The sequence below is a fragment of the Mesoplodon mirus genome, assembly GCF_964341445.2.
Source record: "Mesoplodon mirus genome assembly, chromosome: 18".
Taxonomy (NCBI): Eukaryota; Metazoa; Chordata; class Mammalia; order Artiodactyla; family Ziphiidae; genus Mesoplodon; species Mesoplodon mirus.
The window spans coordinates 62,429,378-62,455,077 of NC_138994.1; the positions used below are offsets into that span (position 1 = coordinate 62,429,378).

Sequence of the window (25,700 nt, forward strand, 5' to 3'; positions counted from 1 at the left end):
GAAAGAATTATATCAAAGATGATCAAAAAGACCTCTAGGGCTTCCCTGGTGGCGCAGTGGTTGAGAGTCCGCCTGCCGATGCAGGGGACACGGGTTCGTGCCCCAGTCCGGGAAGATCCCACATGCCGCAGAGGGGCTGGGCCCGTGAACCATGGCCGCTGAGCCTGCGCATCCGGAGCCTGTGCTCCGCAACGGGAGAGGACACAACAGTGAGAGGCCCGCGTACCGCAAAAAAAACAAAAAACAAAAAAAGATCTCTAGCAACTGTAATCATAAATTACTATAAGCGAAAGTGAAAATGATGGATTTAATGGATTACCTTCCCAAGTTATTTACTCAAATACCAAGAGGCAATTTCTTTACCATAAAAGTGTTTCTATATTTTATTTTCCTTACACTAGAGAGAAGTCTCAGGTGTATTTAGTTACACTATCAATTTACCATCTCATTAAATTCTGAAAAAAAATTATAAAGCATATTTGGAATTATGACTGCAAAACAAAAACACCACCAATGAAGAACCCTTATTTTGTTTCTGAAAATTTTATTTCAGTGTAAACAAAAAAACAAATGTCATTTATGTCATCCAGGGACAGGTGGGAGAGTATGATCATCCTTTGTAGCTGTTAGCTGGCAAACTTCAAATGTTCCAGATTATATTTACCTCCCAGAGAGATAACGAAAATAAGTCAAAAAGATTAGAAACAGATTTACATGAAGTCACATCAGAAAATCTGAGAAAGTGATGCTTAATGCTTTGGGAAATTCTGTTTCCACTAATACTCAGAAGAATAGATTCTTAAAGATCAGGAGGAGGTGGCTTATACTATAAGTTTTAGACACAGTGATACACACTTTCATCAGTTTCATACGACTGTTAGGATTCAGAATGTTATTTAAAATCTAGATGTAGGTCCAGACAGTTAGTCATTGCCAACAATGGAAAATTTACATTTCTTTAGAGGAAACAAAAATGTGACTATTTGCATCTTGTCTTAATTTACAATTAAGTCCAATTTTAATGTTTACAAAAAAAAAAAGACACAGTAGCATTGTTACATACCTGAAAAAGATTCCAAATAGAATGTCCCTATTGACAACAGCAACCAAGAAATTCGAATTTAGTCTACAGATTTTATTTCTGATCATGTAATAAACTTTCAGTTATTTCTTTGAGTCTGCTTTCTGCTAACAATGTTCAACTTGTCAGATAATTACATCACTGATTTCCGAGCTCTCCTTTCACTGTATTTTTCCCCTTTAACTAAGATGTACCTAGAAATAAGAAGACAACTCGGATAGCTGTAATGGCCTTCAATAATTCTGTCTTACTAATTAGTTGATCTTATTCCAGTGAAGGCTAATGTCAAATTTAGCCAATAGTCTTCGATTTCAGAGTTACTTATAATAGTAGAATACTGCATCATATACAGAAATCTTGATCGATAATCTTCTACTTACATCTCATAACCAGTTTTCTTTCTAAACAAACTATTTACAAATGTAAAATTTGGAATATTGTTTAAAATAGATATACAATATATAGTTTCTACATTCTCAGACAGGCTTAAAAATGAGGTAATAAACACTTAACTGATTAAACCTTTTACCATTCCAGAAATGGCTTAGGGAAATAGTAACAATTTTTTTTCTTAGGTCTTTTCATGTTTTCTTTGAATGCTTCTGAGTACCTCCTTTTCTATTCTGAAAAATTATGTAAAAAATCCTTAAGTTTTGTTGGATAGTCTGTCATCACCCCAGTTGCTCCCAAATCAAAAGCTCTTTTGTATTCCTGCTCTTCATTTAATACCCAAACATACACCTGAAAATTAGAAACATGAGAAATATGAGAAGAAATGTTAAAATAGAAAATTATTTTTATGGTAGCATTTATCCACTACAATCTCAGCACACTTAAAAATAACCTTTTAATAACCTGCAATTTTAAGAAATCGTTGAGCCCTTTAAACAAATTCCACTTTGCTCATTAAATATGACCGTCCCACCCCTCAGCTTCAGCTATTCTCACCAATACATAGGTGAATTCTGAAATGTCGATACTTTCTTGTTAACTGTAAGGCAGAGCTTAAGGTCTTCATATGAGAACCAGTAAAGCAGCAGAATCAGAACCATATTAAGTCAGTTAAAAGTTCCTGCCCCTTAAACTTCTGTTAAACTGCTAAACTATGCTGTTTCTAAAATGCACCATTCCAAAAACTTACCTGAATGCCTCGGGCAGTGAGGTGGTTGAACAAAGCTTTTCTCATTAGGAGACTAGAAAAGAAAAGCACAACAGATTTAGGTACTCCTTAGCCCTAAAGAAGCACTAAAATTAGTCCTCAGTCCTAACTTAGTCAATTTAGAGTTTATAATTCCTAGTTGAACTTAATCCCAACCTTTTCGCAATATAACCAACGGCCTCAAGCAATAATAGCTGCTGTGGATGCATTTGTATCTTAACTGCTGAAACTCCTTTCTACTCCTTGCTGCCATTATATCCCCAGGAGATGTATTCTTATTGAAGCAGCTCAGTGCAGAAGGGGCTTCCTCACTTTCCTTGCTGGCACCATAATGAGAGTGAGAAATAACTGGGAAGTCGGTGTTCCTAGCTTTCCAAGTTAAACTAAGGCAGTGAACTTGGGTCAAATTCTATAACATCACAGTCCATTTACAAAATGAATTAGTCTTTTGTGAGCTATTTTAGAAACCTAATGTTCAGGACTTCCCTGGTGGCGCAGTGGTTAAGAATCCGCCTGCCAGTGCATGGGACACAGGTTCGAGCCCTGGTTTGGGAAGATCCCACGTCACAGAGCTACTAAGCCTGTGCACCACAACTACTGAGCCTGCGTGCCACAACTACTGGAGCCCACGTGCCTAGAGCCCATGCTCCGCAACAAGAGAAGCCACCAAAATGAGAAGCCCACCCACCACAACTAAGAGTAGCCCCCGCTCACCACAACTAGAGAAAGTCCCCGGGCAGCAACAAAGACCCAATACAGCCATGAATAAATAAATAAATAAATAAATGTGTATATATATATTAAAAAAAGAAACCTAATGTCCATTAATTACACTATCCTTTATATAGGAAAAAAGAAAAGCATTTTTTTTCAGTTCCAAATAACTAACTTAAAAGTGCACTTTTAGAATACAAATCACTTGAGCAAGATGGGAACTTACTGTACTGAAAAGCTATACATACTATTTCTATTCTGTTTATGTCTATTAGAATGATTAAGTAACAGAAACTAAAAATCATATGCATTTAGCACCAATTAAAAATGCATCCTTAAAAACTAGAAATTAAATTAGGAATACAGTAAAAAAGAAGAAACCCTGTGGCACAGAGAAAAGATACAACTAGTTTTCCAACTCTATGAAAGAGGAGCTAGTAATAAAAGGTTGTGATTTATGACTATTATTTAAGCATTCAAGGTTCCACTTTAAAGCAAAGTATAGCACAATAACTTTGTGGGTTTTACCTAACATTAAACTCAACATGTCTTAGAATTTAAGTCATTTTATCTAAAGTAGATGCCCACCATATAGATAGGGCTTCCTTTTTGCTGTTAAGTCTCGCTGCAGATTTTCCTGAGAAATGTGCCGTTATATACTCTTACATATATTGCATTGCTATACACACTTCTTTTCACTGTATTTTTGACTGCAGGCTCATGGAAACAGTGACTAAGTAGAGGGGATGGGTATATATCCCGGCTCTGCTACTAACCAGCTACATAATGCCAAGTACCGTAAATCATCTAACTTCGGGTAGGTGGGTGCTCAGTTTTCTCCTGAGTTTGATGAGATTATCTCTCAATTCTTCTTAAGGTTTTGTGACTAGCAATGAAGCTAGTTCTAAATGATTCATACATCATCCATTTGTATAGTAGATGTTCAACACATCCCTGTTACAAATTACATGTAGAAAACCTGCTCTAAATTATAAGCATCGTATTTAATAGAGTTAAAACAATAACTTGTATATCAAGAAACTAAAATTCTTACACATCAGAAAGCCAGATGAGAAACTTTTGACTTCTGGACATGGTGTGTGGTTCTTTTAGCCTGAGGCAAAATAAAATTTAAATCATAAATTAGAAACACAGGAATATATCAGTGTGATAAAATAAAACAAGTACAAAAACAAAAAGAGTGCCTTGCCTGCATTTAGTATATGTTTAAAAAATATTTGGAAAAAGGCAAAAATAAATTTGAACAAAGCCCATTTGGGTTTTCTATTTTCATTGATTTCAAGCTAATTTTTTGCTACCACAATTCAAAGGTTAAAATTAATAAGTTATCTTTCCAGAGACCCTGGGTGCCCAGAACTCATGTCTCTTCTCTTTTCTGGTGAAGCCTCTTTCTTTTGCTTTGTCTGCTGTAATTTTGTTATGTAGTAGATTTAAACACACAGCCAAACTTTACTATGGATTAAAAGATATTTGGGGTAAAAATGAGACTAAAAAAACCCTAAAGGCATTTTTTTTCTTTCACTTTCAATGTTTTAAGACCTAGGCCCTGTCCTTTTAAAATATCTTTCCTACTGAAAGAGTATACATGACTTTTAGACCTAAGCTGAGCTCCTTCTTCAACCTCTTTGATGCCTAGAGCAGCACCTGTGTCATTAACTCTGGGTTGTGTCCAGAGATATCTCTGATTAGTCAGTCTCTCTACTATGAAGATTCCTCAGCTTCTTTCTAAGTTAAACAGCACAGAGTGATTTTTATTCTCCCCAGATCTTCATTTCTTATTTCCTTTCTAACTCCTCCTATCTACACTAAATTCATTTTTTAAAAAAATAAATTTATTTGTTTTTATTTTTGGCTGTGTTGGGTCTTCGTTGCTGCGCGCAGGCTTTCTCTAGTTGTGGCGAGCGGGGGCTACTCCTTGTTGCGGTGCGCGGCCTCTCATTGTCGTGGCTTCTCTTGTTGCAGAGCACGGGCTCTAGGCGCGTAGGCTTCAGTAGTTGTGGCACGTGGGCTCAGTAGTTGTGGCTCACGGGCTCTAGAGCACAGACTCAGCAGCTGTGGTGCATGGGCCTAGTTGCTCTGTGACATGTGGGATCTTCCTGGGCCAGGGATCAAACCCATGTCCCCTGCATTGGCAGGCGAACTCTCAACCACTGCGCCACCAGGGAAGCCCACTAAATTCATTTTTTGTCTTTTTCTCTGAATTCAGTTTTTATTTGAAGCTCTCTAAATAAACTCCTCTTTTCTCACTAACTCTAGCCCAGGTAGAAAGTCCTGATTGCAATTTCAGGAATCCCAAGAATTTAATAACCCAAAATACTAGTTACCTCATTAAACACAAATGATTATGTTGTCTTAGGAAGTACCGTCTTTCATTAAAAAAAATAATAGGGACTTCCCTGGTGGCGCAGTGGTTAAGAATCCGCCTGCCAATGCAGGGAACACGGGTTCTATCCCTGGTCCAGGAAGATCCCACATGCCACGGAGTAACTAAGCCCGTGAGCCACAACTACTGAGCCTGTGAGCCACAACTACTGAAGCCCACGCACTCTAGGGCTTGTGCTCTGCAACAAGAGAAGCCACCGCAATGAGAAGCCCGCACACCGCAACGAAGAGTAGCCCCCGCTCGCCACAACTAGAGAAAGCCTGTGCGCAGCAACGAAGACCCAATGCAGCCAAAAATAAATTAAAAAAAATAATAAAACATACAAACACATAATATCCTACCAGTGTCTTAATCCATAATCATTTTTTAGAGAAAAAAATTAATTCTAGGAAGTTTGTTCATATGTCTATTTTTTAATAATATTTGCTTCTAAAAGGAACACATGGAGATGATCTAGAGAGCACAACAGTACACTCTTGACCAGAGGAAAGCTAAGTACTTTAGGAATAAATGGTTAGGAATTATTTTAATCTAGCAAGCAAAAATGGTTTGTTTGTAGACAAGAATGATTTCTGCTGTTTCATTTCAGAAACAGCTACAAACACTGCTAGTAAATATAATTGGGAATAGATAAAATAAACATACTCATCACTAACAAACTCAAACTGGAAGACAAGCATGAAACACAGATGCTGACTGAGTACAGGGGTGCTGATCAACTTGTTTCTCTTAATGATATTTCCTAATGACTGATGTACTAATGTTCAGCTTAATTTTTTTTGAAGTTCTGTGGGGATGAAAAGAGTTTTTATGCAGGTGAAATCACATTTAAATGATCTCCTCAGAAGCTCTGAATTCCTTTGTCATGGCTCAGTTATTATTAGAAATGTATAGCTAGAAATGACATTATAAGGGTAGGGGATTGTGAGATGAAGAGATGAAGCTCTCTAAATAACAATGATAAAGATAATTTAACAATAAAAGTTATCATTTATTGGCGCAGTGGTTGAGAGTCTGCCTGCCGATGCAGGGGACACGGGTTCATGCCCCAGTCTGGGAAGATCCCACATGCCGCAGAGCGGCTGGGCCCGTGAGCCATGGCCACTGAGCCTGCGCGTCCGGAGCCTGTGCTCCGCAACGGGAGAGGCCACAACAGTGAGAGGCCCGCGTACCGCCAAAAAAGTTATCATTTATTGACTGCTTATTATTTTCCAGGCAATGCTAAGTGTTTTATATTTTTATCTTTGTAGTAAATTAGTGTGTGAAAAGCAAGGCTTTATACCCAGCAGAGAAATTACATAAATATGGAACTATCTTATAAAAACTAACTCCATCCTTTTCTTTCTCCCATCTCCAGAGGTTTTTTTGCATTGTCGTTGTTGTGGTGGTGGTGGTGATTTAATACTAGTGGTGAATTTGGAGCTTAATGGAACTTCAGCTGGGTATAGTTGTCAATCAAGCAGAAAGAAGTAAGGGAAGTTGTAGGGGAATTGCTATTAGGCGTTTCAATGATTAAGTTCAATTCTTTTTACCTGACTTCTGAGTACACAGGCACTGAAAGTCATTGTTACCTGAAATGGGTCAGGTAAATACTTTAAAACCTTTATTATTCATTTTAGAGAATGCATCTTAATTATATCAAATATGGAAATAACTAGAGCAATCTATTCTTTATCATTGAGATCAAGAAGTCTTCGTCTTAGTTTTCCTGTAATTGAGAACTGATGAAAACAGGGTAACCACTTACTTCAGTATGATAGAAGGCATTGGGATTTCAAAAAACTGTTCTCGAATGGGCACAAAGGGCAGGAGGCCAGTGAAGAACAGGCCAAGAATGAGCAGAACACGTTGTAAACTGAAGAGTATAGGAATGTCTGAATTCTAAAAGACACAAACAATATTGTATGTTACTTTATAACTGTTCAAATAAAGAGGTTTATTTCACAACCTTCAAAATTTCCCAAGACTGTACCTTGACATCTGTTAAAAGTACTCCTTGAATTATCAATATCCATTTCTAACACACCACACTTAGAAATGACTAGTCCTTGACAAATGGCTCAGGATCTATCTTGGAGGCCTATAGTATTAATTGATACTCAAGTTTCTCTATTCCCTACTCTCTGCTTTTTCAATACCATTTCTGTCTGTTATTGCTAGTCCTTATCAGTAGAGATTAAACATACCAAATTTAATGGAACAAGATAAAGAAATGAAATATTCAGTAACCTTCTATATAGTCAATAACCATATATATAATAAATTTTTAAACAGTATATGATACAGATATGAATATAGATATATATTAATGGTGTTGCAAATGTCACCTTTCAGCTACATATACATATTTTCAAATGTAAATAGGACTTTGTAAACTAGTCCAAGAATCTAACCACCCTTCTAAGTTTCTATTACAAAATGTGTTCATCAAGATCCCCAAACCCTTCAACTGCAAGCTTCATATATATGTGAACTCTTTTCATCTTGCAAAACTGAAACTCTGTACCCAGTAAACAACTCCCCATGCCCGCCTCCTCCAGCTCCTCCTATGTCTGTCTTTAAAACAAATAAATATTATAATAAATTTGAATATTTCTGAATAAAAGTAATATATTGAAAAAATCATGCAAAAACATAATTTATTTTAAATATTAGCTCTAAATTACCTACTTCTTTATTTTTTAAAAATGGAGTAAATAAGTTTGAGGACTTCTTTTGCTCCTAAGTTCACATGCTGCTTTGTAATATTTTCAGTTTATTTATATACAGGTGTTCCAGCTGCAACACAGTATACAAGTCCCTGAAAGAAACTTTGATTTCTGCAAGGGCTTCCCCGGTGGTGCAGTGGTTGAGAGTCCGCCTGCCGATGCAGGGGACACGGGTTCGTGCCCCGGTCTGGGAAGATCCCATATGCTGCGGAGTGGCTAGGCCCGTGAGCCGTGGCCGCTGGGCCTGCACGTCCAGACCCTGTGCTCCGCAACGGGAGAGGCCACAACAGTGAGAGGCCCATGTACCACAAAAAAACCACTTCGATTTCTGCAAATTCATACACTAAGAATAACAGAGCTCATAGGGGGAAATAGGGCTAGGGGCTGACCCTCAAAACTTATGCAACTTTGAAACCAGAGAACTAAAAACAGTAACTGGTACCTCTGGAGAGCCATGCAAGGTCACTGGTAGGAAGAGGGCTAGGAGCGGTATGCTGGCATACCGTTGGCATAATAACTGGTTGTTCCTGTATTAAATTAGAATATCTGGAATGGGACCCATGCATTAGTACTTTTTGAAACAATTCCAGTAATTTCAATACACAACCAAGGATAAAAACAGCTGCATTAAGTATGAGTGAATAAAAAGTCATTAGATGAGAATAAGCGCCACGTATTTTTCCTAGCACCACTGTGTCCCCCACTTTCTTTTATTTTTATATTTTTAGTTTCTAGCATCTGGGAATTAAAGAGCTAATATGAAATTCTCATAAATCATACTTTAAGAATTGTAAAAGATACATGACTTAATTATATAGCATGTTCATAATACGAATGACAATTATTGTTGAGACATTCTTACCGCAGTGTTTGAAAATTGCTGCTGAAAATTTTGGAGTTTTTAAATTCTAAAGTGACAGAAAGCCAGAGGCTTCTAGAAAAATATGTGAATCAAGGGAAAAGTTCTGTGATTCTGGACCAAAAGTGAACTTTTAATTTTGAAATAATTATAGAGTCACAGGAAGTTATAAAAATACAGTAGAGTCTTGTATATCCTTAACCCAGCTGCCCCAAATGGTAAAATTTGATGTAGCCAGATGTATCAAAACCAGGAATTGACATTGATATATTACTGTTAATTAGACTGTAGACCTTATTCGGTTTTCACCATTTTTAAAACCTGTGCTCATTTGTGCATGTGTATAGTTCGATGCAATTTTAACCCATGTATAGATTTGTGTAACCTCGACCACAATCAAGGTACAGAACTGTTCCATCACCACACAGAAACTCCCTCCTGCTACTTCTTTGTATTTGCACCCACACCCAGTCCCTGTCCTCTGGGAGCCACGAATCTGCTCTTCATGTCTGTAGTCTTGAGAATGTTATATAAATGTAATCGTATAACCATTTGAGGTTAATTTTTTTCACTAAGCAAAATGCCTTCTAGGACCATCCAGGTTGTTGCGTGTGCCAGTAATTCATTCCCTGTTCCTGCTGAATAGTATTACATTGTATGGATGTGTTAGTTTGTTCAGCCACGTACCCACTGAAGGGCATTTGGCTTGCTTCTAGTATTTTGGTATTGTGAATAAATCTGCTATAAACATTCATGTATAGGTTTTTGTGTGCATAGTCTTCATTTTTCTGAGATAAATGCCCAAGAGTAAGATTGCTGGTTAATATGATAAGTGCATGCTTAGTTTTGTAAGAAACTACCCAACTAATTAACAGAGTGGCTGTTCTGTTTTACGTTCCCACCAGCAACGCAGGTGAGATCCAGTTTGTCCTCTTCTTCTCTAGCTATTATCACTATTTTTTAATTTGAAGAAAAATTCTGAATGATGTAAAAAGATCAGCAGGTCATGAAGCCTCCAGTATACTAGCTCCCTTTTAATGACATGTGAAAATACTATCAGACAATGATTAGTTATGGAAGTCTCAGTCCTAAATTCTTGGAGATCTGAAGCCACTGAGCCCATTGATTATTCTGTTCTCTCCTTTTGTACACAGATACCTTGGGATCTCACAGAGCCTGCTGCACATAAATAAAACTTACTTGCCTTAATGAGAGCCTCATTACTTTTAATTGTACTTTTAATTGTAATGGTTCTTGGATCTATGCCTTTGGCTTCTTTGCCAGGAAGGAACGCCTTCTCAAAAGAACTCTTTGTATTTCAGAATTGCTACTTGTGTCATGATATTCCTTCTGCACTATCATTTGCATTCTGAAAGAGAATCTTCAGTGTTTAAGGTTTTTTAACACTTTGAATTTCAAATCCTCTTAGCTGATTATATAGCTAAATTTGCTTATAGAGGCTTAGTGTACCATTTCAAACTATATTAACTTAATTTTTTATAGATATATTTTCTTCAAACAGAAAAATTTCAGTTGGTGGATGGCCCTACTTTTATATACTACCTGATAATCATGATCCTGGCTTAATTTGATGAATTCTATTTGGGAGGTAGGGTAAAGAAAGCTTGAGCTATAGAGTTGAAGGACTAAATACTTCCCTTAATTCAAAATTACACAAAAAATTTTGATTAACTAACAAAAACTAGACACTAAAAAATAGAAATCATATTTTGTTTTATAATATACATAATGAAATTAATTAAATGTTGGCAAACAACTAATATTACCATGTGAAAATAATAATTCTGTGAGCCAGTCCAATTACATTGAACTTAAATTGCAAGGTCCACTATCTCTACTAAATTCATTATCTATAAATTCATCATATTTATTAGTAAATTTCTGGTTAGTTGCTTCCATCCAGTACCGTCTGCCTTTGCATCAAGGCTATGAAATAAGATATTAAAAAAATTATTACTGTATTTACTTAATATTTAAAGATACACAACAGCAAAAAAAATAGATCATTCTGTATCATTTATGAAACTTACCTCTTTGTAGCACTTTTCTACAATTTCATAACTGGCATTACCCCACACTGTTATGTGTTCTCGTCTGTACTGCTTCACCAACTCTGAAACCTACATGTGAAAATTCAAAATTTTATGCATGTGCCTATTTGTAAATCCACTTACATGATTTCACTTAAAAAATGGATTACAACTGACTATCTGCCAGTGCATACTATAAAATTTTGGAAGAACTGATACATAAATTCAGATTATTTTATAAAGTACAAGAAATTACATTTTACCATTATATGATTTATTTAATAGAATACAACTGTTTAGTAATTTGCTATAAACTAAGTACAAGTGAAACAAGTGAAACTAGAAGAAGTTAATTAGGTAAATGCCAGAGCAATGGGTTCACAGAAGCTCATTTTATCCATGACTGCGACATGACAAGTCACTCTGAAACAGGCTTTCCTGCAGTACAGTGATGTCTTCTACCAGGGCAGTATTTGAAACAGTACTGATCCCTAGAGTATCACATTTCCTTGAACATTATCAATCTATGCAGGCACCTACTCTAGCCTTATTTAGTTTGGATGAAATCGGATGCAACACACTCAGAGGACACAATGCCTTAAGTACCTTCTTAATCAGCAAATTGTTGTTGACTTTGATATCGATGTTAATAGGAGTGTTAGGAAAGGCCTCAAAAACTTCCTTCAGTAATGGAATTCGGTTATCTTTTCCTTCACATTGGCATGCTGAGAAAGCAAGATTTTTAAATGTATTTTTAAAAGATAACTTACAGTTTTCTGATGATTAGAAAAGTTATAGTATGTAGTCATAGTAGGACACTTACAAAATGATGAAAAATATAAAGAAGAAAAGAAAAATCATCTAAAAATCCAACAACTTGATAAAACCATTGTGATCATTTGGTGTATTTTCTCTCCTCTCTTCTTCCTATGCATAATCTAATAGAGTTATAATATAGGGTCCCTTCAGATTTTAAGCTGATTTTTTCACATAAGTAAAAATAAGTATTGCACGTTAATATGCTGTATTTATGATTATGATTAACATTTTTTTCCATTAAATTTTTTGAGATAACTGTAGATTCACATGCAGTTGTAAGAAATAATACAGAGATCTGTGCAGGCTTTACCCAGATTCCCCAATGGTAACCTCTTGCAAAACTACAGTACAATTTCATAACCATGATATTGACATTGATATAATCCACTGATCCTATTCTGTAATTATTATTTTAAAAGGTTTTAAAATACTCCACTGAGTAGCTATACAACAATTTAATTTTTAAAATTTAACCATTCCCCTTGAAGGGGAACATAGTTTGCCACTCCAAAATCTGCCATTTTGGCATAAGGATTATTTTGAAGTGAGGCAATTGAGAAGCAGCAGATACAAGAAAAGCTCTCTGCCCTTCCCCTATCTGCCTAAAAATAAGACTTAAATTATACAAAAATTAATCAACAGCAACCCTAGACCCTTGTCAGCACCAAAGGACTCTACATAACAAACTACTGACTAGCCTTTATCTTCCATTAATCCCCTATATATTTACCTTTCCACAATTTGCCACCCTGGACACTCAAAATTTATTGGGTTTTTTTGTTTGTTTTGTATATTTGTTTAAGATGCTATATAAACTCAAGTTCTAGCCATGCCTTTGAATAATTTATCCCTGAGTTTCTCCTATGACACATACATATTCATAAACTTCTGTTTTTCTCTTGTTAATCTCTTTTTTTGTTACAGAGTCCAGCTGAGAACCTAAAAGGATAGAAGAAAAAAAATTCTTTTCATCCCCTTGACCCTACTAGTGGATACTGAGATTGTTTCTAAAGTTTTGCTGTAACATCATCATTGAATTTTTCAGAGATTGAGAATATGTTTAGGCAAGGGAAATACATGCTAATCAGTAATGGGTTGAAGAATTATATCAATGCAGTTATTCAAAGAAAACTGAGTCATGAAAAAGTCAGAAGAGGATTTTAATCATTCTTTTTATTTCCTGTGGGTCATTTTCTTTATTCTTTCTCTAGTTCCTTTTGCCTCTAATCACTTCTATAATATACTATACATACTATATACGATTATAAAATTTCCCCTTCCACCTGAAACGTGAATTCCACTAATCTGTGAATAACAAAATGGTGAAAGATCCTTTATTTCATCCTCATTGTATGACAAATCAAAACAAAGAAGCATACCAAAAAAAAGTAAATTAAATCCATGTCAGAAAACTTTTTTTAAATAAAGACTCATGTGAAAAGCAGGATGTGAATGGGGGGAAAATAAAAGAAAAAATCTGTTATTGTTTTGTCTGCTCTGTATTCTATTCTTATCACCTTTTTACTACCTCTTGTAATTCAGATAGGGCTCTGGGTCATTCTGATGGGACTGTCAATCATTTGGCTTTGCCCCCCTGGCCACAGAGAAAGCACATGACCTTTTAAGCATAACAATATGGACCACAGGCGATGTTATCTGAAATCCTCAGCTGAATGGATCATGTACTTTTGATGTTATCAGAGGTCCATCTTTATGTGGAGAAGGTGTGCCTGAGAACAAAGCTAACATTGATGAAAGTAGACCCAAGAAACGGAGATAAGAGAGACAAATTATTGCTTGAGCAACTGGAATCAGTTATGTTTGAATGCATATAACCTCTACACTTTTTAGTTATGAGAAGAAAAAAATTCTTTTTAATAAACTTTTCTTAAGCTATCTTGAGGGCTTCCCTGGTGGAGCAGTGGTTAAGAATCCACCTGCCAATGCAGGGTTACATGGGTTCGATCCCTGGTCTGGTAAGATCTCACATGCAGCGGAGCAACTAAGCCCATGTGCCACAACTACTGAGCCTGGGCTCTAGAGCCCACGAGCCACAACGACTGAAGCCCACACACCTAGAGTCCGTGCTCCGCAACAAGAGAAGCCACTGCAGTGAGGAGCCCACGCACCACAACTAGAGAAAGCCCACATGCAGCAACAAAGACCCAATGCAGCTAAAAATAAATAAATTAAAAAAAAATCCAGATTAAAAAAAATACAACAAACTATCTTGAGATGGATTTCAAGTACTTAAAACTCAAAGAGTTTGGACTTAAACTACAGAATTGAACTATAAAACTTAATTTTAAAATATTTATTTATTTATTTATTTATTTATTTATTTATTTATGTCTGCATTGGGTCTTCGTTGCTGCTCACGGGGTTTCTCTAGTTGCTGCAAGTGGGGCTACTCTTCGTTGCAGTGTGTGGGCTTCTCGTTGCAGTGGCTTCTCTTGTTGTGAGGCACGGGTTCTAGGCAGGCGGGCTTCAGTAGTTGTGGCACACGGGCTCAGTAGTTGTGGTTTGCAGGCTCTAGAGAACAGGCCCAGTAGTTGTGGCACAGGGCTTTAGCTGCTCCACGGCATATGGGATCTTCCCGGAGCAGAGATCAAAGCCGTGTCACCCTGAATTGGCAGGCGGATTCTTAACTACTGTGCCACCAGGGAAGTCCCTGAACTATAAAAGTTAATTATTGTTAATACATAAAAATTTAGCTATTGAGACTTCCCTGGTGGCGCAGTGGTTAAGAATCCGCCTGCGTTCAAGTCTTGGTCTGGGAAGATCCCACATGCTGCAGGGCAACTAAGCCGTTGTGCCACAACTACTGAGGCTGCGCTCTAGATCTACGAGCCACAACTACTGAGCCCGAGTGCCACAACTACTGAAGCAAGCGCACCTAGAGCCTATGATCCACAACAAGAGAAGCCACCGCAATGAGAAGCCTGAACACTGCAATGAAGAGTAGCCCCCTCTCACCGAAACTAGAGAAAGCCCACGCACAGCAACGAAGACCCATGCAGCCAAAAGTAAATAAATAAATAAATTTATATATTTAAAAAAATTTAGCTATTGTTTTTACCTACCTAGCATCCTTCCTTCCCTTGGAAAACTGCATCTCCTTCATTCCAAATTGTTCTGGTTGGTTGGGCTGTCAAAAACATGATCCACTCCCCACTTACTCTCACAGTAGGCATATGACCTAGGTCTGGCCAATCCTAATAGCCTATCTCTTTGTCCACAGTGAATAGTTCAAGATGCACACATGATCCAAGTTGGGCTAATCAGTCTCTTTCTCTAGAACTTTTCCTTTCCCTGGGGTCACAGTACAGGCAGGATGTGAATTTACGGTTATCAGTGATCACGTTCCTGCCACATGGCCAAAATCCATAAGACCCAGGAGAAGCAGAACAATGGAATAAAGCCAGAAGAGTCCTTTTTTGTACCCAAGGATCCAAAAATGTTTAATATCAGATCCACCACATCTTAGAGAGCTAATGATAAAATAAATGTCTTTTTTCCCCTTAAGCTAGTGTAAACTGGTTTCTGTTACTTATAACCTAAAAAGTCTGAACATGATGTTCTATCTGCACAGTCCAACAGGGTAGCCACTAGCCACATAGGGCTATTTAAATTAAAATGAAATAAAATTTAAAATTCAGTTATTCAGGTACACTAGCCACATTTCAAGTGCTCAATAGTCACATGTGGCTATTGACTCTTGTATCAGACAGTGCAAATGTAGAACATTTCTATCACTATAGAGAGCTCTATTTAGACGATGCTATTCTAGTTAAATAAAAATTTTGTTAGCTTATTAAGTGTGGAAAAATTAACTTTGCAGTCAAAAGAATTACCATGGGCAATAGCTATTCACACCCAAGTAAGATGTATGCAAGGATCAAATTAGAAAGAGGTCAAACAGACAAAACTAACTTTGGAACAGCAAAATGACACATTACACAATAAGAATAATATTGCATCAAACAGTGGGGGAAACAAGGAAATAAAAATGTGCTAAGAGAAAAATGTGTGCTAAAGTGATGTAAAGGTATTTAAATTAGATGACTTGGCCAGCAGAGAATATAGAAAAAGAGTTGGAGGAAGAAGTTGTCCCAGTATTGTTTTGGGCAGAGAATAACCAGCTGGGAAATACTACCAAAAGGGAAAGAGGGAAATAACAGGAAAACAAGAATGCTAGACTAGGAGTATGCCATAGGATGTGTTGGGTGATGGAACAAGTGAAGTAGCTCTGGAGCATGCTAGAACTTTAAAACTTATCACCATAGTCAACTCTGATTATCCAAATTATGTATTTTCCATGAAAAAGAGGTTGCTTTCAAGTAAGCAGGATAGATAATAACAAACCCTTTGGTTAACACATTTCTATGTTCCTTCTTTAAGTTTCCTTTTTAATGTAGCCTGTGGCACATAGAAGCATCTTTTAAAAGAAAACACTTAATTCTTCTCCAGTTAAGTTGTGAACCACAAAGAAAGCAAGAGGCCTGAAATTTGTATTCCTCTGAGAGTTGATTCCCTCTCTCTCACTCTCTCTCTCTCTCTCTCTCTCTCCTCCTCCTCCTCCTCCTCCTCCTCCCTCCAGTATTTAAAGAAAAGAAGAGTTCCGAGCAGGGGAATAGAAGAGTAAAAAAATGAACAACTTTCTGTCTAATCTGAGTCAAGTTTTTACAGTACTATATATTAGTCTGTTTCAGATGCGGTAAACTTCACATTGGAGGCATAGTCTTTAAGTTAATTATTATATGAGTTGAATACAATATGAACAAAAGTTAATTATTAAATTTGAGAGTATGTGGCATTGCCACTAATATGGGATTTGAAGAGATTCTGCAGATAGAGAGGCAGTATAGATAGCTGAACACTGGCCTGGTAAGGAGAAGACCTAGTTTCAAATCCCAGCTCTGTCATTTATTTGTTGTACAACCTTAATCAAGTTCATTTACATCTTTAGGACTCTGTTTCCTTCCTGTAACAGGAGGAGACAGGATTAGATGGTTTCAAAGGTCTCTTCAAGTTCAAAAGTTTTATGACTTTATGTGGTAGATATAAAACCAGGAAAAAAATTAAAATAAATTTTTTCTCAAAGCATCTCATAATCTTTGTGAGGCTTTGGCTTTGCTCTCTTCAAAGGGAAAACTAGGAAAAACTTCACTTGTGAAATTTTCTTAACCTTCCCAAGTCCACAACTGACACCAATATTGAATAGCTTTGCAAGTATAATTCTACTAATTATAAGAATAAAAGGTGTTTCCTCAAATCAATAAAAGCTTAATGATACTTATCTAGAAAGCAAAGTCAAACAAACATCAGATCAAAACATCCTGTAGAGATAACTGATGCAAACGGTTTTCTGATTTTTATTTGGCTTTCTAAAGTTTCTCAATCAAGGAGAAATTATACCAGCCAATTTTAAATTTAGCTCACAGAGCAGTTACAGTTCTTTTGAAAATTAATATCAATATATCCTTGGCTTTAACCAAGGTTTCAACTATATGCAAGCCATACCAAGGACCATAACATGAGCATTTTGCACTTTTCCTGAGTTACATATAAATCATTCAAAACATGAGGCTGAATTGTGAAGGTGAGGTAGCTCAGCACCTGTATCTCGAGGTTGTGTATTTTCCATCCTAACATGACCCATCCTAACATAACTAACACATTGGGCCAAGGGACATATCTCTTTGTGGGAAATGTTCCCTCAAAAGAAAAAAAAAAAACTGCTGTGTTGGTGATTAAAAAGTGAAGATGACTAAGAAATGGATGGTTTATTTGAGTAATGGAATATTCTTAATAATTTAAAATATGGAGTAGCTAAATAACATAGAATGAAAAAAATATAGAATCAATAAGGATCTGAAAGGGGTTGCTTCAATTTCTTTTCATTTATGCTTCTTATTTATGATGGATTATTTACTACAAGTTATAGTAATATTCTAGAATTTGAAGCTTTAGAAGTATACAAGCTTTAGAAGTATGGGTTTCTCGTAATTAATATTCAGGCTTAAATGAACTGTATATAAATTTAGATAGAATGAGTTAGTTAAATTGTTGGGCATCATAATCTCAGGGTCAGATGACCATCAAGATTTCAGATTTGTAGGCCTGAGCAAACAAGCCTTGAGGGTAATACTTTTAGTTGGAACTTCTTATCACAAGATAATGCACATGTATTTCTAATTCTCAGCATAAATGAATACACTTTAGTGTAAATGTTTAATCTGCAAATGTAAATTATTACCTTTTTGAAATGAGACATCCAGTTTTCCAAGGTAAGGTGGGAGTTCCTTTAAAAGATATGACTGAAAAAAGTTAGCTCTCAAAAAATAAAAGTATTTTAGTGTCTTACATTAAGACATAAAGATTTGCTTCTTGAAAAATACAAAAATGAAACACTACAAATGTTTATATAGAGAACTTATTAGTAGAACATCCCCAACAGCAAACTGACCATATAATTAGTTACTTTCATGACCTACAAGAAATCTGTACTGTCTAATATGGACCATTTGTCAATAATAAATACACAAAGATCTCAGTAGACAAATGTCAGGAATAGACAATTCAAAGGGGAAAAAATCATAAAGAAGAATCTTTAAACTCACTAATAAGCAAAAGCTAATTAAAATTTAATCTAGCAAATTAGGAAATTCTTGGTATAGCTATAATGCCCCTAAATGGTAAGGGTGTGGCAAACTTGGAATTCTTTTAATATCAGATATAAAAAGTCTTTTAAACACTTTAAAAGAGCAAGCTGGCAATAGCAACTTTCAATATATATCAAGAAACTATAATGTTCCTAATCTTTTACCCAATAATTTCCCTGCTGAGAGTTAATATAGGGAAATAACTTTAAATATAGAGAAAACTTTATCTTTACACACATAGATGTTCAGTGCAGTGTTATTTATAATGGTGAAAACTGAGAACAAATTCAAATGCCCAACAACAGAGGAATGGTTAAAGACAAGTATATATCCACTCAATGGAATAACTTCAGTCATTTGAAATGTTTATGAAAAATAAGCATAGAATCTGAAAAGGCTAAATACTGTGTGATTCCAACTATATGACATTTTGGAAAAAGCAAAACTATGGAGACAGTAAAAAGATTAGTGATTGTCAGGGGTTGGGGGCAGCAAGGATGAACAAGCAGAGCACAGAGGATTTTTAGGGCAGTGAAACTATGTTGTATGACATTATATTAGTGGATACATGTCATTTTCATGAATGTCATGTCAAAACCCATAGAATGTACAACACTGAAAATAAATCCTAATGTAAGCTATGAATTTTGGGTGATGATGATGTATCAGTGTACGTTCATCAATTGTAACAAATGTACCACTCTGGTGCAGGATGTTGATAGTGGGGTGAGGCTGTAGCTATGTGAGTTCAGAAAGTATGTGGGAAATCTCTATATTTTCTGGTCAATTTTGTTGTGAATCTATAACTGTTCTAAAAAATAAAAGTCTATTAAAAAAAAGAAAAAGAAAAAATGTATATCATGCCATAATGTTAGAGTGTTTAAAAATACAATATAAATAATATACAATGAGAACATAACTATGTAAAAAACGTTCAGGGTATACATACAGATAGTATCCTGTTAACATAAGTTTTTTTTAGGTGGTAGAATTAGGCATTATTTTTCCTTCCATTTATTAGTATTTACCATAATGAGCATGTAAACTACTAAAATCAGATTTTTAAAGGGTTCTTTCCTATACCTGAAGACTAAAATTAATTCATATATTTAATCTGAATCAAATAAATTGTAGAATACGTCAAACAAGTTGAACTCCAGTAGTTTTACATTTGAGGACTTTGGTAATTTTGTTGAAACAGTTATCAAAATAAGTCTCCACAGATGTACGTAATGAATACAAATCCTCACTGTAAGTCAGAATAGTTTTTTAACTTTCCTTTGACATTCATTATTTAAACACTATCTTTTTTTAATATTACTTATTGACTTGATTGACTTATTACTTGATTACTATCTGTCATTCACTGTTTTTAAAAATCCTACAGGCCCTAATATCTACTAATTATTAGTTTATCATGCATTTTCACTTACACAGTACTTGAGATCAGAGATGTTTACATTGACTCCAGTTGATCTCTTTAGGTTCTCATCATGTGACACTACAACTTCTTCATCTTTTGTGATATGGCAGTCCAATTCCAACATATCAGTTCCAACTGTAACTGCACTGAAGAAATACAAAGAAGAATAATGACATTCTGAAACATAAGTAAACATTTAGGTTACATACATTAGATGAAAAAGTTCAGAGTTACAAATCAAAATAGTAGAAAATCCCATAATACTAAAATTTCTCCTCAAGACTGTTATCTATTATGAATAATTGATATAAAAATATTCTAACTGAACTTAGAATAAGACTCATGTTGCCTCCTTTCCATAACTAGCAATCCTTAATTCTGGCAACCCAGTATAAAGGAAAGAACACTGGACCAGAAGTTGAGATTTGGGCGCCAGGTCCTGCTTTGCTATGAACTTGCTGGGTAACTTTGGGTGAGTAACTGCCGCTCTCTGAGCCCACATTTCCACATCTGTAAAATGAAATTGTAAAGAAAAAGAAAAGGATGCCCACTTTTGCCACTTAAATTCTGCATAGGATTATAAGTTCTAGAAGGGCAAATGAATAAGAAAAAGAAAAAGCATCCAAATTGGAAAAGAAGTAAAATTATCTCTATTTGCAGATGACATAATCTTATATGTAGAAATAAAGGTTCCATATACACCACTGTCAGAACTAATAAACAAACTCAGTAAAGTTCTGGAATACAAAACAAACATACGAAAATCAGTTTTATTTCTATACACTAATAATGAAAATCTGAAAAGGAAATCATGAAATAATTCCATTTACAATTGAATCAAAAAGAATACAAACTTAGGAATTAACTAAAGAGGTGAAAGACGTACAATGAAAACTACAAAACATTGTTGAAAGAAATTAAAGATATAAATAAATGGAAAGACACCCCATGTTCATGGATTGGAACACTTAATATTGTTAATATGTAAATACTACATTGATCTACAGGTTTAATGCAACTTGTATCAAAATCCCAATGATGTTTTTTGCAGAATTAGAAAATCCATCCTAAAATTCATATGGAATCTCAAGGAACCTTGAATAGCCAAAACAATCCTGAAAAAGAGTAAGAAAGTTGGAAGACTCACACTTCCTAATTTCAAACTTACTACAAAGCTACAGTAATCAAAACAATGTGGTACTGGCATAAAGACAACATATAGACCAATAGAAGAGAGAGTCCAGAAGTAAACCTGCACACATATGGCCAAATGATTTTTGACAAGGATGCAAAGACCATTAATTTGAGAAAGGGCAGTCCTTTCAACAAATGGTATTGGGAAAACTGGATATTCACATGTGAAAGAATGAATTTGAATTCTTACCTAAAACCATATCCAAAAATAAACTCAAAATGGATCAAAGATCTAACCAAAAGAACTCAAATGAAAAAATCTCAGAAGAAAACATACACAAAAAGCTTCATGACATTGGATTTGGCAATGATTTCTTGGATATGACAGCAAAAGCACAGACTAAAAAGGCAACCCATAGAATGGGAAAATGTATTTGTAAATCACCTGATAAAGAATTAACATCCACAATACATAAAGAACTCCTAAAATGCAATGACAAGACAATCAGACTAAAAAATGAATAGACATTTTGCAAAGAAGATGTGCAGCACACATGAAAAGATGCTCAACATCATTAATCATTAGAGAAATGTAATCAAAACCACAATGAGATACTTCACTCTCATTCAAATGGCTATTATAAAAAAGAAAGAAAGAAAAGAGGGAAGGAAGGAAGGGAGGAAAAGAAAAACAAAAAAACAAGTATTGGGATTTCCCTGGTGTTCCAGTGGTTAAAAATCCGCCTTCTAATGCAGGGGACGCGGGTTCGATCCCTGGTCGGGGAACTAAGATCCCACATGCTGCAGGGCATCTAAGCTCACGTGCTGCAACTACTGAGCCCACGAGCTCTGGAGCCCACGCGCCACAACTACTGAGCCTGTGTGCCACAACTACAGAGAAGCCCACGTGCCACAAGGAAGAGACCATGCACCGCAATGAAAGATCCCACCTGCCACAACTAAGACCCAATGCAGCCAAAAATAAATAAATAAATAAATAAATATTAAAAAAACAAAAACAAATATTGGCCAAGATGTGAGGAAATTGGAACCCTTATACATTGTTGGTGGGAATGTAAAATGGTGCCGCCACTATGGAAAACAGTATGGCAGTTCCTAAAAAAAACTGAACATAGGTTTACCATATGATACAGTAATTCCACTCTGGTTATATATAGAAAAGAATTGAAAGCAGGGACTTGAAGAGATATTGTATACCCATGTTCATAGAAGCATTATTCATAATAGCTGAAAGTAGAAACAACCAATGTCCATCAGCTGATGAATGGATAAACAAAATGTGGCATATACATACAATGAAATAGTATTCAGTCTTAAGAAAGAAAGGAAATTCTGATATATACGACAATATGGATGAACCTTGTAGACATTATGGTAGGTGAAAACAAAAACAAAAGTACCAATATTTATGATTCTACTTATACAAGGTACCTAGAACAGTTTAATTAACAGAGACAAAGTATAATGGTGGTTACCAGGGCTGTGGGACAGGGAGGTTGGGTAGTTATTATTTAATGGGTACAGAGTTTTAGTATGAGATGATTAAAAAGTTCTGGAGATGAAAGGTACAAACTTCTAGTTATAAGATAAATAAGTACTAAGGATGTAATGTACATGATGACTATAGCTAACTGTTGTTATGATACATAGGAAAATTGTTAAGAGGATAAATCCTAAGAGTTCTTTTCACAGGAGAATTTTTTTCCTTTATTCTTTTTATTGTATCCTTATGAGGGGATGGATGTTAGCTGAACCTACTCTGGTAGTCATTTCACAATATATGTAAATTAAACCATCATGCTGTATGCCTTACTCTTATACAGTGATGTATGTCAATTATTTCTCAATAAAACTGAAAAAAATAAAAGGTAAAAAAAAAGTTGTAGAGAGGTATAGTAGGCTGCATAACAATGTGACGTACATAATGCCACTGTACTGCACACTTAGAAATGGTTAAAATGGCAAATTTTATGTTATGCAAATTTTACCATGATAAAACAAAAATTAAAAAATTTTAAATTTAACAATTTAAAAATTGTTTAAAAAAAAGAAAAACATTGAAAAGATAATCTCTAAGGTTCCTCTCACCGCTAAGATCTTTCGACTTTTAGAGAGGGTATACCACAGTGGTTAAGAGCACAAACACTGAAAAAAAAAAGGTAAATATGTGAGGTGAGGGATGTGTATTCACAATGTATACACACATTATCATTTATCACATTATACACTTTAAATATATTATAATGTTGTCAATTATACCTCAATAAAGCTGAAAAAAAAAAAAAGAAGCACAGACATTGGAGCCTGCATTCAAATCCTGCCTCTGCCACTTACTTGGGCAAGTTCTTTACGCTTGTTTCCTTATTTGCAAAACAGTGATGATAATATTAGTTCTCTTCACCTCCTCCCCACCTTGCACCTACACTCCAAGCAGCCCCATGCTCTCTAAATACTTCCTCTGTCTGAAATGTCTTTCACAGAAAAACAATATAATTGTTTTCTCACTTCACAAATGAGAATTTCCAAGTGGCGGATAAACGTACGAACAAGTTCAACATCAAAATTCAACAGGGAGGAAGGACTTCCTTGGTGGTGCAGTGGTTAAGTGGTCCTGCCAATGCAATGGACATGGGTTCGAGCCCTGGTCCAGGAAGATCCCACATGCCTCGGAGCAACTAAGCCCGTGCGCCACAACTACTGAGCCTGCGCTCTAGAGCCTGTGAGCCACAACTACTGAAGCCCGGACGCCCTAGAGCCCGTGCTCCACAACAAGAGAAGCCACCACAATGAGAAGCCCACGCACCGCAATGAAGAGTAGCCCCCACTCATCCTAACAAGAGAAAGCCCGCGCGCAGCAACGAAGACACAACGCAGCCAAAAAAAAAAAAAAAAAATCAACAGGGAAATGGATATTAAAACTACGAGACAGCACTATACACCATCAGAATGCCTAAAATTAAAAGAACTGACAGTAAGTCAGCAAGACAGTGGAGCACATGGAACTCTCATATATTGCTGGTGGGAGTGTAAGTTGGTACAATCCTTTGAAAAGTATAAATATCCACCTACCCTATGACACAGCAATTCAACTTCTGCTAAGTATATACCTGAGAGAGATGAATGCATTTGACCATTAAAAAACATGTACAAGATTATTTCACACATCATGGATGAATCTTACAGATATAAATTGAAAGAAAGAAAAGGCAGAGACAAAAGTGTAAATACGGTAGGATGATATTTATGTTATCAGGAACAGACAAAATCAATCTATTGTAATAGAAACTAAAATAATGGTTATCTAGGGGAAAGGAGTACAGGCTGGGACAGGTCACAGGGGTGCCTTCAGGGGTGCTAGAAACGTTGTATATGTTTATCTGGGTGGTGGTCACAAAGGTGTATACATATATTAAAATTCTTTGGGCTGTGCACTTAAGATTTGTGCATATTACTGAATGTATATTATACATACTACAACAGCAGTTTTTTAAAGAGTCTTCTTCCCGTTATCTGATAACTCTTATTCATCTTTCAGGTGTAAGCTTAAAAATTACCACTTCAGGATACCTTCCCTAAATCCCCTGACCCCAGGCTGGATTTTGTAGCCTATCTACCAGTTATTTGCCAAATTGCCAGGACTTCCTGTAGCACCTGTGTTTGTGTCAGAGTACTTACCACACTGTTTTGAATACATCTACTTATCTTCCCCTACTTGCCCAATTAGACAGGTGCTCTTTGACGAAAGGGTTCGTGGACTATGGCTTGTTTACTATTGTAAACAAGTGCCAACACGTGGGCTGCGCACAGCAGGTACTCCATAAGTATTTTTTTTTTACTTTTTAAAATATTTTTTAATTATTATTTTTGGCTGCGTCAGGTCTTCGCTGAGGCATGTGGGATCTTTTTTTTTTTTTTTTTTTTTTGCAGCGCACGGGCTCTTCATTGCAGCACGTGGGCTTCTCTCTAGTTGTGGCATGCAGGTTTTCTCTCTGGTTGTCGTGCACAGGCTCCAGAGCACGTGGGCTCTGTAGTTTGTGGCATGTGGCTCTCTAGTTGAGGCACGCAGGCTCAGTAGTTGTGGCGCGAGGGCTTACTTGCCCCGCAGCATGTAGGATCTTAGTTCCCCGACCAGGGATCAAACCCACATCCCCTGCATTGGAAGGCAGATTTCTTAACCACTGTTCCACCAGGGAAGTCCCACATATTTGTTAAATATTGAATTAATGAATGAAAAGAGATAGCTCTCTGTATATGTAAAATGCCTACACAGCACTTTATGTTTGTTTTTTTGTTGTTGTTTTTGGTTTTTGGTTGCGCCGCATGCAGGATCTTAGTTCCCTGACCAGGGATTAAACCCGTGCCCCCTGCAGTGCAAGAGCGGAGTCTTAACCACTGGACCTCCAGGGAAGTCCCTTGTTTGTTTGTTTGTTTTTGTAAGCATTTTATGTATCAATTACCACCAGTGACATTTCAAAATGAAAAAAAAAGTAAACATGGGTGCAGCAGGGAGAGAGTTTTAGAAAGAAACTTTTACTTTTTTAAAATTCAGGAATGGAAAGAATAGGAGCTGGGGTGAGCAGAGTGAGAAAGCAGGAATGAGAAAATGTAAAAGTAGATAAATTACAGTTTGTGTAATACATTCCTATACATTCAAATTGTTTC

General features: G+C 36.1%; 1 protein-coding gene across 2 annotated transcripts in view; it reads right to left on the reverse strand.

The window, feature by feature from the left end:
- Positions 1–559: 559 nt before the first annotated feature.
- The window catches only part of GDPD1 (glycerophosphodiester phosphodiesterase domain containing 1), a 43,112-nt gene continuing 17,971 nt past the window's right edge, over positions 560–25,700 (reverse strand). The window contains exons 3-10 of one of the 2 annotated variants that reach the window (XM_082604403.1): positions 19,894–20,029; positions 18,055–18,100; positions 11,583–11,701; positions 10,977–11,066; positions 7,106–7,239; positions 4,009–4,068; positions 2,223–2,274; positions 560–1,822 (exon numbers count right to left, since the gene is read on the reverse strand). In XM_082604403.1, the coding sequence (XP_082460529.1) occupies positions 1,700–1,822; positions 2,223–2,274; positions 4,009–4,068; positions 7,106–7,239; positions 10,977–11,066; positions 11,583–11,701; positions 18,055–18,100; positions 19,894–20,029 (760 nt within the window). In that variant the 3' untranslated portion in view covers positions 560–1,699. Of the gene's footprint in view, positions 1,823–2,222; positions 2,275–4,008; positions 4,069–7,105; positions 7,240–10,976; positions 11,067–11,582; positions 11,702–18,054; positions 18,116–19,893; positions 20,030–25,700 lie in introns of both variants that reach the window. The other variant, XM_082604402.1, reaches the window with a different exon arrangement.